The following is a 17,481-nucleotide window of genomic DNA, read 5'->3' as shown; positions in this document are numbered from 1 at the left end:
AAGATAGGAAAAGAGATAAAGACTATTCAGAAAGAGACAGCAAAGGTTCTAGGTATTTGGGATAAAAGAGTTATTATAACAGAACTTAATCTGATTTTGAGCTTCTGAAAAGCAGAAAGAAATACAGAGAGAAGAGTTAAACATTTGTTTTGCTGTTCTCTTTAATGTTGCTGTTGCCACGTATGTAATGTATTTCACAAAGTGACACTACTATCCACATTATGTAAAGCAAATTATCTACTTTACACCACGATAAAAGTATCTAAGATTCTACTTAGCTTGGTTCAGAGGGTCAGCATGCCACCACATAAGGGCTGAACACTTATGCTTTCAGGAAAGAAAACTAGCAAATTAATGAACTCAAGCTTTATTTTATATTTCTACCACTGATTTCATTAGCTCAGGCTTGATCAAGATCCTTTATTGGCCGTGAACAAATGAAAATTCACTTGGGTTTCCACAGCAAGAACTCAAGGTCACTTGTCCACATGCTGTTATTTAAAAGTAAAGTGCTAACTTAACAAAATGTTTAGTATAAACAAAATTTCATTCATTCATTTTTCAAATTCTCTTTTCTTTTTGTACATAGTCAGTAGCAGATAGAACCTTTAAATATAAATTAAACTTGTAGAAAGGTACAAAAACGTACGGGAGAGCATCACAAATAATTGAATAAAAAGGAAGAGGATCAAAAGGAACGAACCTACTGTCAGATAAAATTTTTAACATAATTCTGAATTACAACATATACTCTCTAAGAATCTACTTGCTAAAAAGAACATCCTGCAAAGGGGTTTCCATGATATATCATGTATTCTAGCCCACAATACTATGTTTCTAATAGTTCTTTTTTTGTTTTTCTGATTTTACCCTTGAGGACAAAACATAACTGGAAGAAAGATCCCTCCCTTTCTGAATTATCAGGTCAGACCACAAAGATTTAGGTCACATGCACGATGGATGCTTTGTGTTACACTGAACCACGTGACATTGCCAATACACATGATATACAACAAAACCAGCACTGGATATGGTTCAACTTAATATGAAAATTGGAGGAGACTAGTACTTTTCCCTATTCAAATAATTTCAAATTGTAATTTCTTCATAGGACGCGTTTACTTGTACAATTTCTACAAGTTATTTCTAGGTACTAATAAGTATCATTTAAAAATTAGCACTTTTATGACAATGTATAAAGAAAAAGATCTTCTAAAGGTAAGATGCTTAGGTGTTACTGTACCTTCAGATTTAAACAATGACAATGCATTTCAGTACAAGGTGAGAAATTCCATACTCACATGTTTAAAGCAGGTAACTGGAGCTGCTATAAAGCTATTGCTGTTGATGTAGTTACCCCAGCTGAAGCCTTCCATGGAGACTGCTGCTGAAAAAAAATAAATTTAGATATATTACAATGCTCAAATCTTTTATTTATGAGAAAATGTGAAATGACATAAAACTAACGTATCATTTGGAGCACCTGGGTGGTTCAAGTGAGTTAACGGTCTCTTGGTTTTGGCTCAGGTCACAATCTCACGGAGAGATTGAGCCCCATGTTGGGTTCTGCGTGCAGCACAGAGCCTTCCTGGGATTGTTCTTTCTCCCTTTCTGTCTGCCCCTCCCCTGTTCTCTCTCTCTCTCTCTCAAAATAAATAAGTAAACTTAGAGAAAAAATAACATCATCTTGAAAGTTTTCTTTTCTCCTACAAAATTTTAAGAACTTTTCTAAATAAACATGAACTTTCACATAGATCATATTTGAAAACTAATATTAGCTTAAGTCTTCCATGTTCTAAGTAGCAAAGAACAGCTGAGCGCAGAACTGTTCAGAATAAGAAACACTACCATGGCTGCTTTTGGGTTTTTATTCCCATGTAGCTTTTACTGTGCATCTCAATGAGATTTCTTTCTTTTTTTTTTTTTTTTTTGAAGTGTTTTTTTGGGGGCACCTGGGTGGCTCAGTTGGTTAACCATTTGACTCTTGATTTTGGCTCAGGTGATGATCTCAGGGTCATGAGACGGGAGTCCTGGAAAGGGCTCTGTGCTGGGCATGGAGTTAACTTAAGATTCTTAAGATTCTTTCTCTCCCTTTCTCCATGTCTTTTTTTATAAAGTTTTATAAAAGTTTATTTATTTTTGAGAGCGAGCACGAGCGAACATGAGTGAGGGAGCAGCAGAAAGAGAGAGAGAGAATCCCAAGCAGGCTCTGCACTGTCAGCGGAGAGCACAACATAGGGCTTGAACCCACGAACCATGAGATCACAACCTGAGCTGAAATCAAGAGTCAGACACTTAACTGACTGAGCCACCCAGGCTTCCCCAAAATTTTAAGTAATCTCTACACCCAATGTGGGGGTCGAACTCATGATCCTGAGACGAATAGTTGCCACTCTTCTGACTAAGGCAGCCAGGTGCCCCTTTCAGTGAGATTTCTCTCCAGTATCTGCCACTAATACCTTACCTTCACTAGGGTTTTTCATTGCTTCAGTCCCTACTATACTTCCTTGCTTCTGCCTTCCTGTTAAGAATCTTCTATCAGGGGCCCTAGATGGCTTAGTCAGTTAAGTGTCCGGCTCTTGGCTTTGGCTCAGATCATATCTCGTGGTTTGTGAATTTGAGGCCCCTGGCAGGTGCCGCACTGATAGCACAAAGCCTGCTTGGGATTCTCACTCTCTGCCCCTCCCCCACTTGTGCACGCTCTCTCTCTCTCTCTCTCTCAAAATACACTTAAAAAAATCTATTAGAAATGATCCTTTCTCAATCTCTTCCTTTTATGACTCTCACCTCCCTACTACCTTTGAAGCCCGCTAAACGTCCTATCATTTTGCTTATTATCTCCATAATGCTCCCCACCAGCCACAGCATAGAAGTGGAACACAGAAAATAACCAAATAAAAAATGTTTTTGAAATTATTTAAAAAAAAATTTTTTTTGATGTTCATTTATTTTTGAGAGAGAGAGGGCTAGCGAGCAGGGGAAGGGCAGAGAGAGAGGAGAGAGAGAATCCCAAGCAGGCTCTGTGTTGTCAGCATGGAGTCTGATGTGGGGATTGATCTCACAAACTGTGACATCTTGACCTAGGCTGAAAGCAAGAGCCAGACGCTCAACTGACTGTGCCACTCAGGCACCCCAGAATTATTTTTTTATTTATTTTTGAGAGAGGGTGTGAGCAGGGGAGGGGCAGCGAGAGAGGGAGACACAGGATCTGAAACAGGCTCTAGGCTCCGAGCTGCTGGCACAGAGCCTCACGCAGGGCTCGAACTCACTAACCATGAGATCATGACCTGAGCCAAAGCTGGATGTGTAACCAACTGAGCCACCTAGGCGCCCCCCCAATAAAATACGTTAAGGATATTGCCACAAGCACTGTGAAACTGTCAACACAATTACTCTCTTCTAGAATTATTTGTGTATTTATTTATTTTTATGAAGTTTATTTGAAAGAGAGAGAGACAAGGTGAGCAGGGGTAAGGCAGAGAGAGAGAGAGAGAGAGAGAGAGAGAGAGAGAGAATCCCAAGCAGGCTCTGAGCTGCCAGCGCAGAGCCCACTGTGGGGCTTGAACTCTGAAACCGTGAGGTCATGACCTGAGCTGAAATCTAGAGTTGGATGCTTAACCTACTAAGCCACCCAGGCACCCCTAGAATAAATTACTGAAACCAAAACCATCATCAAGAAGCCTAATGTCATAATGTACTAGTAGGACAGAGAAATAGCTTAGTTAACAAAATCCAAAATTTAAATGTTGACTAAAACTAGGTGAATCATTATCAAACATTTCACTTCTACTATATTCACCAATATTACCTGCTTTAGTCTTTGCTTGATTTTGCAAGGTAGCTTGATACTGAGCATATGCAGCTAGTTTAGCAACTAAAGGTTGTTTCTGAAGAACTTTTGCTTTCTTTGTTGGAGGCTTACCCTAAAACAAGAAGAGTTAAGTAAATAGGATTCTTTTTCATTCATCCCCCTCCACCGAAAAAATTAACTTGATCGCATACTACTCATTCTGCTTAAGTAAACATCAAGGGTTTAGAAAATTATTAAAGCAGAGGAAACATACAAGGAATTTTAACATGAGAATTGTTTTTTGGAGTTCTGCTACAATGTAGACATCTATTATGGGTAGCAGAGCTGGCACAGACTAAAACAGCAATATGCAAATTAATATGTTAATAAAAAATTATATCCCATAAGATGTTAAAATATAGGCTGTGGTGGATACTTGATTCCTTCTTATACTAGATAAAACCAGTGGTTATTCACTCATGCAGGTTGCCAAGCATTGCTATTTATATGGTAAGAGAAGATAATTTAATGTTTAAAGAGCAAGTGACTGAGGTTTATACCTTTAGTGCTAACGCAAAAGATCAATGACAAAATGATCATGGGCCAAATTCACAGTGTGACAAACTGCCATCCATTTGGGTACAGACCACTGCTCAGGATCTTAGGTACTGTCTATCTGAAATATAGAAATACATCTAAGTGATGTATTTCCTTAATTTGGGGAATTTTTATAAATCCTTTCAGTGCTATGTAAGGATCACAATCAATTACAGGCAAATAAGAAAAATGTGATCACTCAAATAAAATATATTACAAAAATCAGTTAAATGCCTTAAAAACACTATTTATATGCTACAGTAGTTAACAACTTAGTCAAATGGTGGAATCTCCATTTTGTATTGTAGGCATTGATGTACATTTAAAGAAAGATGATTTTCTTTTTATACCATGAACGTTTTCAAAAAGGTTAGTTGGATTAACCAAACACAATCGTTCAAGGTATCAAACACGCTGCAATCAAAAGTACAAAGCAGATATGATGGAGAAGTAGAACCACAGGGTATATCATTTCCCCCCAAATGCTGCATTGATTCTACCTTGATGTTAACTCAAAAGGAAACCAGGGGGGAAAAATGGCTTCAATTTCTGTATATAACAAGGCGTTTATTATATTTATACTTATTTAGAAAAAGCGTGTTTTTAATTCACTTAAACAGTTTCATCGTTTACTTTGGATAGTATGCCTTGTCTATTATAATAGCTGTTCAATTTTACAGGCTGACCAAACTTTGGGGATCACATATTTCTGAAAAAATGTGGGGTATAAAATGGTAACTGGCCAACTGGGTAGAAGTGGAGTGCAGTGAATCACAATCCAATGACAGATAAACAGTGAAAGCCATAGAAATAACAGATATAAAGAATAAGAAGGTTTCTGTACCGTTACCTGAAGTCTGGCCAAAATGCTTGCCTTCTTGGAGTTTGACGAATAGCTTCTTGAACATGAAACACTACAGAAACGCTTTGTTTTGGAGTAAAAAGCATCTCGCACACCAACCATCCCACACATTTCGCAAGTAGCTAATTAAGAGAACAAAAACAATGGTGTTATTATGATCATGTAATAAAACCAATTTTTATCTAACAGTTTAATAATTACTTAAGTGTTAATTTAAATATTTGCCTTCTAACAGAAAATTTCTTCTGTTATACAAACGACAGAAAAGCCCACACAAAAGTTAGAGAAAATACTGGTATGATGCCATGGCCACGGCTCCAGAGGGTCTGACCGCAGCTCAAGGTTTAACAGAGGGTCTAAGCCCACAAACAAAATAAATCAGATTCAACTTACATTTCCTTAGTGCTCACTGTGTGCCAGGCATTTTCCTATACGTTAAGAGCTCCAGCCTTTGAAAGGATTATAAACAAAAGAGGAAAAGAAGTGCAATGCAGCTAAGGAGTAACACAAAGGGCAAGGTAAAAAGAGCCAAGTCTTGGAAAAATGTTAAGGGTCATACAAAGATTCTTTCGTTATGTTCAGAGGACAAGGAGGAAAGGAGAGGGTCAAAGCCTGAGGTAGGTGCTTGATTACTCACTGATAACAGAGGAAAACAAAACCCTATTAATGTGCCTCTTTTGTAAATTAGCAAAATAGACAATGATCTGAAAGGCAGAATTAGAAGAAGGGTCACAAGAACTGAAGTTCAGAATAGGTAAACAGATATATACGTGGGACTTGGGACTGCTAGGTCATGACAGTTCTATTTTTAATTTTTTGGGGAACTGCCATATGGTGTTCCATAACGGATATACCAATTTACATTCCCACCAGCAGTATATAAGAGTTCCCTTTTTTCCACATCCTTACCAACATTATCTCTTATCTTTTTGATAACAGCAATCATAATAGGTGTAAGATGGTATCTCATTGTGGTTTTGATGGGTATTTCCCTGATGATCAGTGTTGTGGAACACGTTTTCATGTACCTGTAGGCCAACTTTATGTCTTCTTAGGAAAAATGTCTATTCAGGTCCTTTGTCCATTTTTCACTTAGATTATTTGTTTTTTTGCTACTGAGTTGTAGGAGGTCTTTATCAGATATGGTTTGCAAATACTTTTTCCCATTCTGTAGGTTGGCTTTTCAATTTATTGTTTCCATTGCCGCGCAGACCTCTTTAGTTTGATGTAGGCCCATTTGTTTTTGTTCTCTTATCCAAGGAATCACTACAAGACCAGTGTCAAAAAGCTTTCTCCTATGTTTTCTTCTAGTTTTATATTTCTAGGTTTTACACTGAAGTCTAATCCATTTTTTAAATTCTTTTTGTTCTTTTCAAAGTTTATTTACTTTGAGAGAGAGGGGAGAGAATCCCAAGCAGGCTCTGCACTGTCGCGCAGAGCCCAATGTGGGGCTCAAACCCACAAACCAGATCATGACCTGAGCTGAAACCAAGAGTTGGCCCTTAACCAACTGAGCCACCCAGGTGCCCCTAAGTCTAATCCATTTTAAGTTAATTTTTGTTGAGTGGTGTAAGACAAGGATCCATTTTCATTCTTTTGCATGTGCATATCCAGTTTTGCCAACACCCTTTATTAAAGAGACTGTCCTTGCCCTATTCTGCATTCTTGGTGCCCTTGTCAAAAATTAGTTGACTGTAAATCAGTATCTTGAACAGATATCTGAATTCTCATGTTCACTGCAGCATTAGTCACAAGAGCCAAGAAAATGCAAACACTTAAATGTCCTTTGATAGCTGAATGGATGCATAAAGTGTGGTATATATATACATATATGAAGTATTCTTCATTGTAGTGGAATATTATGCATCCACAAAAAAGAAGGAAATCCTGGCACTGTGACAACACGGTTGAACCTGGAGGGCAGGGCATATGCTAAGTGAAATACTGTATGGGATCATTTTCATGTGGAATCCTAAAAAAAAAAAAAGCCGATTTCATAGAAACAGAAAATAGAATGGTGATTACCAGGGATTGGGGGGAGGGGGACAGGTAGGTCAAAGGGTACGACATTTTAGTTATAAGAAGAGTAAATTATGAGACTCTAACATACAGCATGGTAACTATAGTTAATAATACTGTACTGCATACTAGGAAGTTGCTGACAGTAGATACTGTGTTCTTCCCCACCACCCCAACACAAAGAGTTAACTATGTGAAACCATGGGTATTATTTATCTCAATCTTGGTAATCATCCCACAACGTATATCAAATCATCACACTGTACATGTTAAACATATGCAACTATCTTTGTCAATTATTCCTGAGAAGAGTTAGGAAAAAACAAAAAACAAAAAATAAAATACCAGAAAGTAACAGAGCGAAAAACTGCTGGAGTGGGCTCAAATCTCCACCCAAACAGTTAAACTTAGAAGGCCTTATAGTTTTAACCAGTACTTATAAATCTATTGAGAAATCATGAAAGAAAGGTACCACAGGATTAGAGATGAAGAAAGGGTGTTTAAGGAGAGAAAAAACTGAATGGTTTTCTGTCGAAAAAGTTACAGGGGTGCCTGGGTGGCTCAGTCGGTTGAGCATCCAATTCTTGATTTCGGCTCAGGTCATGACTTCAGGGTTCATGAGATGGAGCCCCCTGCGTTGAGTTCTGTGTGGATAGCACGGAGGCTACTTGGGTTTCTCTCTCTCTCTCTCTCTGCCCCAACTCTGCTGGCACACACGTCCTCTCTCTCTCAAAATAAATAAGCATTTAAAAAAAAGGAGGGGCTCCTGGGTGGCTCAGTCTGTTGAGCGTCCGACTTCGGCTCAGGTCAAGATCTCGCGGTCTGTGAGTTTGAGCCCAGCGTCGGGCTCTGTGCTGACAGCTCAGAGCCTGGAGCCTGTTTCAGACTCTGTGTCTCCCTCTCTCTCTCTGCCCCTCCCCCGCTATTGCTGTGTCTCTTTCTGTCAAAAATAAGTAAGCATTAAAAAAAAAGTTTAAAAAAAAGGAGAAAGAGTTATAGAACAGATTAAAAAGGTCTGTGACCATCTAGCTAAAGAAGCTGTGACCCAAAGGGGATAGTGAATCTTTGGCAAGAATTATACATATCAAAGTATATTTCCTGTGAGTAGGATGTAAGCTCCACCAGGGCAGGGACTATTCTATATTGTTTTATCTCTGTATCTCTAGTATTTAAAACAGAGCCTGGCACATATAAAGCTTCAATAAACGTTATTTCCTTTTGTTATAATATTACTGGACTGGTATAACTAAACCATGGCAAGAGTATACAATCAACCCTTGAACAACAGGGGTTTTGAACTGCATGGGTCCATCTATATGTGGGTTTTTTCCAATAAATAAGATACAGTGTTGTAAATGTGTTTTCCCTCTTACGATTTTCCTAAAAATATTTTTTCTTTACCTTACTCTATTGTAAGAATAGATTAAATAATACAAAAAACAAAATATCATGTGTTAATCGACTATTAGTGTTACCAACAGTGGGCTATTAGTAATTAAGTTTTTGTTTATTTATTTTGAGAGAGAGAGAGAGAGAGGGAGAGGGAGAGGGAGAGAGAACCCCAAGGAGGTTCCACGCTCTGTGCTAACTCAAATGCCATGCTAGATCTCATGACTGTGAGATCATGACCTGAGCAGAAATCAAGGGTCAGACACCTTTCTAAAAAATATTTTTTATTTATTTATTTTGAGATAGAGAGCACAAGCAAGGGAGGGGCAGAGAGAGAGGGAGAGAGAGAATCAGCACAGAGCCTAATGCAGGGCATGAACTTACAAACCATCAGACCATAACTTGAGCTGAAATCAAGAGTTGGATGCTTAAAGGGCTGAGCCACCCAGGTGCCCCTAGTAATTAAGTTTTCGGGGAGTCAGAAGTTACACATAGATTTTCAACTGCATGGGAGATTGGCATTCCTAACCTATGTTGTTTGAGGGTCAACCATATATTAATAGGAGTTAATATGGGTTTTTTTTTAATTTTTTTTTTTTTAGGAGTTAAAACATTTGATAAAATCTCTCATGCAGCTTTGTCAATAAAGATGGAGAAATGTAAGGTCCTGATAAGTGAGTAGAAACTTTTTTTTGTTTTTTTTAATGTTTATTTATTTATTTATTTATTTAGAGAGCAGGGGAAGGGCAGAGAAAGAGGGAGACAGAGAATCCCAAGCAGGCCCAGCAGTGTCAGCACAGAGCCCAACGTGGGGCTCAAACCCATGAACCGTGAGATCATCACCTGTGCTGAAACCAAGAGTCGGACTCTTAATCAGCTGAGCCACCCTGGTGTCCCAAGGAATTTTTTTTCTTTTAAAGTTTATTTATTTATTTACTTTTCAGTAATCTCTACATGCAACTTGGGGCTTGAACTCACGACCCTGAGATCAAGAGGTGCACGCTCTCTCAAGTGAGTCAGTCAGGTGCCCCAATAATGGGAAGTATTTTGACACAGCCTACAAGATTCTGTACCAGGCCCTGTGCTGTTCAACTTTTTAAGACTAGAATACCTCCAGGGCATTATTATCAAATCTGCAAATGACATTAAACTAGAAGATTATATAACACAACCTTCAATGTTAAATGATAGAATTAGAAGTAAACAATTTCTAAGAAGATCAAAATTCAGTAAGAAAAAGGTTACATGAGATAATTTAAAGTTTTAAAAAATCCACTGCAGCTGGAAAGGGGCTGGAACTTAGCAGGTCTCAAAAGGAAAGCCCCCAGAAGATTCTTGTCTCCAAATCCAGAGCCTGTCCTGTTGTGGACTGAGGAGGTGCCTAATTCTCACCAGATACCTGCCACACTCAGGGACAGGCTCCCAGGACAGCACAGTGTGTAGCTCAACCCGTGTCCACAGGGGAAACCTCTGCAGCCACACCTGCTGTCCATCATCCTGGTGGACAGGCCCGGGGACGTCCACACCAGTTTTCTTAATGTTTATTTATTTTTGAGACAGAGCATGAACAGGGGAGGGTCAGAGAGAGAGAGGGAGACACAGAACCTGAAACAGGCTCCAGGCTCTGAGCTGTCAGCACAGAGCCTGACGTGGGGCTTGAACTCACGGACCGAGAGATCATGACCTGAGCCGAAGTCGGACGCTCAACCGACTGAGCCACCCAGGCGCCCTGACCAGTTTTCTGCCCTCAGACTGCGTCAGCCAGGCCTCTTAACCTGGCTTTGGGCTGCTGAGGTTCTAGGACAGTTATTCCAGCACGGATCACCTCCACTCCACTTCCTTTCATCAAGAGAGCCATTAAGAGAAACGTACAGCTGATTTCATCTATCAGGTCCACCTACAGACCCAACTTGGGAGTAAGCTTGAAATCACTCCTGGGCCCTCTTCAGGGCCCAAATCATTTTTCAATTTTTACAATCAGAATGTTATCATGGCAGACTCACTCCTGAATCTAAGTGGTATCAAACAAGGCTGGCTCCTGTTCTCATTCAGCATTCCCAGGCATCCATGGTGTAACTGCAGCCCCAGCTGGGGTTTTTGGGGATACTTTCTCTTATCCTTGTCCTCCGGCCACCCTGCCTAGCAGGTACCCACATCCCAACTGTACAGATGGAAAAACAGGCTCAGTGAGTTAGAGGCCTGCCCAAAGCCAAAAACTTAACTCCAAATCTTCCCGATCCACCTTCTTTCCCCTCTTCCCTAGTCTCTGCGATGTCCTTGGAAACGACCTTGTCTGGCTCCCAACTGAAGTGGGAGCATGTCCTTCCACTTTTGCCAATAGGAAGCCTCTCTGCTGACAGCAAGTACCAGATGCCTGGATCCTGAAAGAGGCCCTCGGTGAGCACTGACTGATTTAAAAATAAGCTTTCGGACACTGCATGCCCAAAGATGGTTGTACACCAGATCTTTCATCTCTCTGCAATGTTTCGTTTGGACAATCACTTACGTGCCTGCCGCATCTGAATGGCTCAGCATGATTCCTTCAAAGTCCTACTTCCCAATCTTTGCTAGTATAGTTCCCTTCTTCCACAGGGTTCTCCCACAGCTTTCACCTTTGTCCTTCAAAGCCAGCTCAAATCTGCCTGCCCTGTGAAGCCCTCCCAGATTAGAATTCATCACCTGCCCTTCATGTTCCCATAGCCCTTGCTGGTGCCTCTCCTAAGGTATTATTCAAATCAACCTCATATCGTTTATTAAAAAATAAAAAGTCGGAGCATCTGGCTGGCTCAGTCGGTGCAGCACGTGACTCTTGATCTTGGGGTTGTGAGTCTGAGTCCCATGTTGGGTGTAGAAATTACTCACAAATAAAATATCTTTTAAAAAGTCAACTGCTAACAGACAAGACTGGTTTAACTGGTTTAGTGGTGAATCTGTAGTAAAGACTAAAGGGTTTCAGTTATACATGAAATCAGTATTACTTTCAAAAAAGTTAAAGCAATTCTGTGGCCTACCTGCTGCCCTAATTACACAGGTGACCAGCTGCCCTTATTACACAGGTGACTAGCCATTTGCCTGAGGTGCTTCCCAGGATATGGGATTTTCAATCCTAAAAACAGGACAGTCTTGGGCAAGTCATGTAAGCTGTCACTCCAGCACCATGAAATCTGAAGCATGCCCAGAGGAAAGTGAGCAGGCTATTGATGAATTAACATCATTGTGACGCTATGACAGATCGCTGAAGCAATTAGGGTCACTTGGGACTGTTCTGGTGTGAACAGTTATCATCATAACAAGGATTAGAATTCTTCTCTGTACCTTTAAGAGGCAAAATTAAGACCCAAAGACAAAATTCAGAACAAGGATAATTTTGGTTCAATATGAAGAATAATCTGGTAATTAGAGATACCCTATCATTGGAAGTGTTAAAATAGAAAACTTCTTATAAGGAATTTTTGTAGAGGAGAGAAACTCATTCTGCAAGTGTATCAGCTCTATAAACCTGTGATCCTACACACTTTCAGTTACATTGGGATTTATTACCTAATTACTGAATTTACGTCCACATTGTGTTTCTCAACAGCCTTTTGTTTTTATTTTGCTCTACTTGCTTTCTGCCAGAACACGGCAGGTCGGCAAGATAGATCAAATGGAAATCTAGTGATCTCATCTACAACTGTAAGTTTCAGACTGTGTTTCTTTTTCCCTTGAAAAATTCCAAGGAAGGGAAATGAAAGAAGAAATGAAATCAGAACATATCCTCCAACATGAAGCTGCATAACAGTGAAAGGCGGTATACTCACCCATGCCAGATTTGCCATCAGGGTATGTGTAGACTTGTCCATTGTTTTTGATAATTGGGAGGTTAGAAGGTAAAGGAGCAACTTCTTCTTCACTCTCCTCGGAGCTGGAGCTGCTACTTGTGTCCTCACTGCAGCTATCATAACCGTCAAACATCCCGAAAGAGTCTCTTCTTTTCCTTTCAGGGCGTGAAGAATGTTCAGTCTTAAAAGTAGAAAAAATCAATAATACATGACACAGCACAGATACACAACCACCACCCCAAAGAATTTAGTTCAAATTGTGATGATATTTGGAAAACGAAGATCTAGCCCTGACAAATAATAATTTTATTTTGTAACAAAATGTTTGTTTCAAAATGGAGCCTTTCCTTTCTACAGGGTGCAAATTTATCAGCCACCATGTTAGCTAAAAGAATACCAATGACAACAATAAACACGGAACACAATCAGAGGATCACCATGTAATTCAAATTCAAATAGTAATTGCTATAAACTAGGTAGGTCACTTCTCTATAGAAAGAATCAGAGGGGTGCCTGGGTGGCTCAGTTGGTTAAGTGTCTTGGGTCATGATCTCACAGTTCGTGGGATCGAGCCCTGCATGAGGCTCTGTGCTGACAGCTCAGAGCCTGGAGCTTGCTTCACCCTCTATGTCTCCCTCTCTCTCTGCTCCTCCCCCACTTGCTCGTGCGCGTTCTCATGCTCTCTCTCTCAAAAAAATGAATAAACATCAAAAAAATTTTTTAAAAATTAGATGATTTTTTTAAGTTGTTGTGAAATACACATAACAAACAGATGATTTCTTAATTTACCTTTCATCTCTAAAAGTGTAGATTTTTATTATAATTTAGAGCATCCAGGAAATATATAGATGCTTTTAAAAATCGCTGTGAAGAATTCTGGAGTGATTAATTGGGAATTTTTAATTTTAGAGAATTTTTAGATATTAACTATTTCAAATATTAGAGAAGATAACGTTTGTACATTTGCAGTCTTATCTCATTTTTTTCTTTAGCATAAACAATGGTTAAAAAAACTCCAAGTATCTCAAGCTAAACATTATTTCCTTTTCAAAAGAAAAACTGCAAAGACACTACATCATCTTCAGTGAATGATACATGTTTGCTCTTCCGAAAGATATGCGCTCTCTCAAGCTGCCTAAATCCCCAAAAAGTAACACTGCCAACTCAACCTGTCCTGAAATAAATTGCAAAACTTCAAGTTTAGGGAGAAGAAACTAAAAAGAAAATAGGAAATAATAAAGAGGAAAAAAATCTCCAGAAAAAAGAATCTATAAGGAAACAGGACCAATGCAGGGAGCAAAAGAAAACTTCAAAAAAAAAAAAAAAAAAAAAAAAGATAATATGCGATGGGGCAACTAGAGTAAAAATTATCAGCTGAGAATCCGCGATGGGACCACTAGAGTAAAAATTATCAGCTGGCACCTTTCAATGTTTTGCTTCAGTTAGTATTTTTTGGTATCATTTTACACTTTATGCACAATGTCTCTTCTGGCTAGGGTAACTTCCTCCCATGACCAATACAAAGCTGAAATCTGTTGTGTAAAGTTTGACAAAATAAAACCATCCAAATGCATCTCTTAGTTTGAGAAGAGTAAGCTGTCTTTTTCAGAAGTGCAGTTACGAAACATTTGCACTAAAGTGGACAACTGATTTTTCACTTGAATCAAGTATAACTATGAAAGCAACAAAAGTAGTTCCTTAATCCACACAATGGAAATATTTTATGCCCAGATGAATACTATCTTTTAAGAAGTCCCCTCATGAGGCTCTATGCGTGTTCTAATGCTGTTGCCACAACCTCCAACTTCTTACAGTATTTTTCCTTTAGACCCAATTTTAAAAAGAAAACCCTACTGTTTCTGGCTACTTTGTAATTAATCCGTTTCCCTCAACAGTTTTCCCTAGCTTGACTACCCATCTTATTTAACAAATTTGGTTCTGAATAACTTGCAGGTATTAAAAAAAAAAAAAATCAAATGTGTTTTCAGGGTGCCTGAGTAGCTCACTTGGTTAAGCATTCAACTCTTGATTTCAGCTCAGGTCAAGATCTCATGGTTTGTGAATTCGAGCTGCAAACTGATGACAGCACAGAGCCTGCTTGGGATTCTTTCTCTCCCTTTCTCTGCCCTTCTCCCAATTGTGTGTGCTCTCTTTCTCAAAATAAATAAACTTATAAAAAAAAGTCAAATGTATTTTCAAAGAACCAAAATCGGCTACCACTGGATTTCAAAAGAATAAAATTTTGAAGGTGATGCAAAAGTCAAGTCTAGCAACATTCTGAACTGATAAGGTAATAAGGAATGGGAGAGTCCTTGTCTGAATGAAGTGTGGTGCCAAGAGCTCGGAATTCTGATAGCCCTAAGTCTGAGTCCTGGTTTTGCCATTTATTAGCTGTCAACACTGGGCAAATTATGAGTTTCTTCTCTTACTCATTGAACATTCAACAACTATCAAGCATCTGTGTGTCTCACAGTAGCAGAGGCTACAGATCAAGTGGTGTACAGAGCAGACAAGATGCATGCTTTTCACCAAGGTGACAGTTTACTGGCAGGAGGAACCCAAGTTAGACCATGTGAAGGCAGAGTCAAACTGAGACAGGAGTCGTCGACTCATGTTCAGTGGTGAGGAAAGGCATTGGTGAGTTAAGACCTCGAGGCCAAAAAGGGCAGCTGGAATGTTCTAGGTAAAGCAAAGAACAAGACAAAGGCTTTCCAGTAGGAATATCCCTAGCCCACTGAAAGGCCAGTGTGGCTGGTGCCCAGAGTGACAGGTGTAAAAGATGAGGTTGGAGGAGGACACAGTGAGAGAACCCCAAGCAGGCTCTGCGTTGTTAGCACAGAGCTAGTAGACATGAGGGTCCTTGAAGGCCAGGGTAAAGAATTGATTTTTTTTTTCCCCCCCGAGGGCAATGAAAAGACATTGTGAAATATTTATCACAGTGCCTGGAATACACACTTACAAACAATGGCTAGAATTCTAGTTCTAGTAGATTCATATAGCCTATTTCCATGTGAAGAAGATCTCTTGCAGTTTTCGTATAAGCTCGTCCACTTTACAGCCACCTCGGTTAGCAGCTAATGCATATTTATTGACCCTCAAATATCAACACAGAATATCTTACTCTGACTCTACTTGTCAGCAAATATAACCCTGAAATTTCAGGGGGTCAATAATTACGAACATCTTGGTTTCAATATTATAGACTGTTAACATTAAAAAATAAAAGTATTATGGTCAAATAAGAAAATTTTCCTTATTTCAAGGCCTCTTTAAGCTTTTAATATGCTTGTGAACATTATGACAACTTAAGAGAGACATATAGTATTCGGTCTTCTCCAAAGCAACTCCAAGAACTAATGATCTGGAAAAATGCTAACCTTTTGTATAGTTCCAGCACGCACAGAAAATGATCATCTATACAATGCAAGAGAAATTGGCCCCTGAATGCACCCAGCCTGAGGCCTCAGACGGTCCCAAATATTGCAGGGATGAATTATCTTGACAAATCTAGAACACACTAGTTGGAAAGCTATATTCTACTCAGGAGAAAATGTTCCCTCAGCATTTTTTTCTTAGATCAGGACAGAATACTAATGAACTAATTCAATGTATGAATTGTAATCCATTTATTCCATGTAAAACTTACCATTTACTGCAGGGAATGGAAATGCCCGCATCAGACCGAAACCCCTAAGAGGGCTTCAACTTCAGTCAAAGGGCAGGTAGGAATCAAAAATCTGACTACATGCAGGCAAAATAAGACCTACATGTGGGTCTTTTCTGCCCAGGCTCTGGGTGGAGAGGCTACTCTGAGATTGTATAATCATGGGCCTGCCCTTCTGAGTGACTCTGAGGATATACCTTAACTTGCCCTAAATGGTCAGAAAATACCCAGATCAAGACATTAAAGGGCCACCGGTGCCCCTTGACACTCAGCAGAAGCATACTGGATCACTTCAGGAAATAATCACCTACACTTCAGGCCTTTCAGCATTCCTACAGATTTGATCAAGTACGAGCACACAATCAATAACATACAATAAGCAATCCGTCACAAGTGTCAGTAGAAACAGATTAGGAATCCCAAATTGTTAGGTACTGAAATTGCCAGGCATAGAGTATAAAAGAACCATTCAAGAAATGTTTAAGAAGAAACAAAAATATTATTGAAAAATGGAATAAAGGAATAAAAAGCAACCAGGCAGATCTGAAAAGACCCAAATGTAACTTCTGTAAATAAAAAATGTAAGTGCTATAATTAAAAAAAAAAAAAAAGACACCACCACTAAAACACCTCAATGGATGGGATGAATAGCAGATCAGCCATGGCTAAAAAAGAACTGGGGAAATGATAAACATTAAGAAAATACCCAGAACACTGCAAAGAAAAACAAACATAGAAAGAGGTTCAAATGGCATAAAACAAAGATCTAATAAAATGTCTAATAGGAATTCTCAAAGGAGAGGATACGGAGATGCTGAATGAAAGACTGGCTGAGAATTCTGCAGAAACACTGAAAACACAAATTCAGACAGAACTACCACATATATTAAACACAAGAAAAAAACCACATTTAAATAGATCACAGTACCAGTGTAAAACACTAGGGAGAAGATTTAAAAAGGGACCAATAAAAACAAAAAAAAAAAAGTGGAGGGGGGCGCTTCGGTGGCTCAGTCGGCTCAGTGTCCGACTTCGGCTCAGGTCATGATCTCATAGTTTGTGAGTTCGAGCCCTGCGTCAGGCTCTGTACTGACAGCTCAGAGCCTGGAGCCTGTTTCGGATTCTGTGTCTCCCTGTCTCTCTGCACCTTCCCCACTCACACTGTCTCTCTATCTCTCTCAAAAATAAACATTAAAAATTTTTTTTAAAAAGGGATTAATTGCCACAGTGAATCTCACTAGTCAAAAAGCTTAACCTCCAGCTCATTCAGTCCAATCAGCTGCTTAGTAACTAATCCTTAGATATGAATAGACAAGTGAGGATCAACTACCATTTGAGA

At 39.3% G+C, this 17,481-nt stretch overlaps 1 protein-coding gene across 11 annotated transcripts in view; it reads right to left on the bottom strand.

Moving 5' to 3' along the window:
- MBTD1 (mbt domain containing 1) overlaps positions 1-17,481 on the bottom strand; it is a 71,064-nt gene that overhangs the window by 30,769 nt on the left and 22,814 nt on the right. For 8 of the 11 annotated variants that reach the window (XM_047081017.1, XM_047081018.1, XM_047081020.1 and 5 more), the window contains 4 exons: positions 12,458-12,659; positions 5,232-5,371; positions 3,809-3,923; positions 1,302-1,387 (listed from right to left, as the gene is read on the bottom strand). In XM_047081017.1, the coding sequence (XP_046936973.1) occupies positions 1,302-1,387; positions 3,809-3,923; positions 5,232-5,371; positions 12,458-12,611 (495 nt within the window). In that variant the 5' untranslated portion in view covers positions 12,612-12,659. The remainder of the gene's footprint in view (positions 1-1,301; positions 1,388-3,808; positions 3,924-5,231; positions 5,372-12,457; positions 12,660-17,481) is intronic. The other 3 variants (XM_047081011.1, XM_047081013.1, XM_047081014.1) reach the window with 3 other exon arrangements.

This window comes from Lynx rufus, unplaced genomic scaffold (assembly GCF_022079265.1).
Source record: "Lynx rufus isolate CCGP_SWC_20201006 ecotype Redwood Valley unplaced genomic scaffold, mLynRuf1.p SCAF_18, whole genome shotgun sequence".
NCBI classification, from domain to species: domain Eukaryota; kingdom Metazoa; phylum Chordata; class Mammalia; order Carnivora; family Felidae; genus Lynx; species Lynx rufus.
This window is presented reverse-complemented; position numbering and strand designations above follow the sequence as displayed.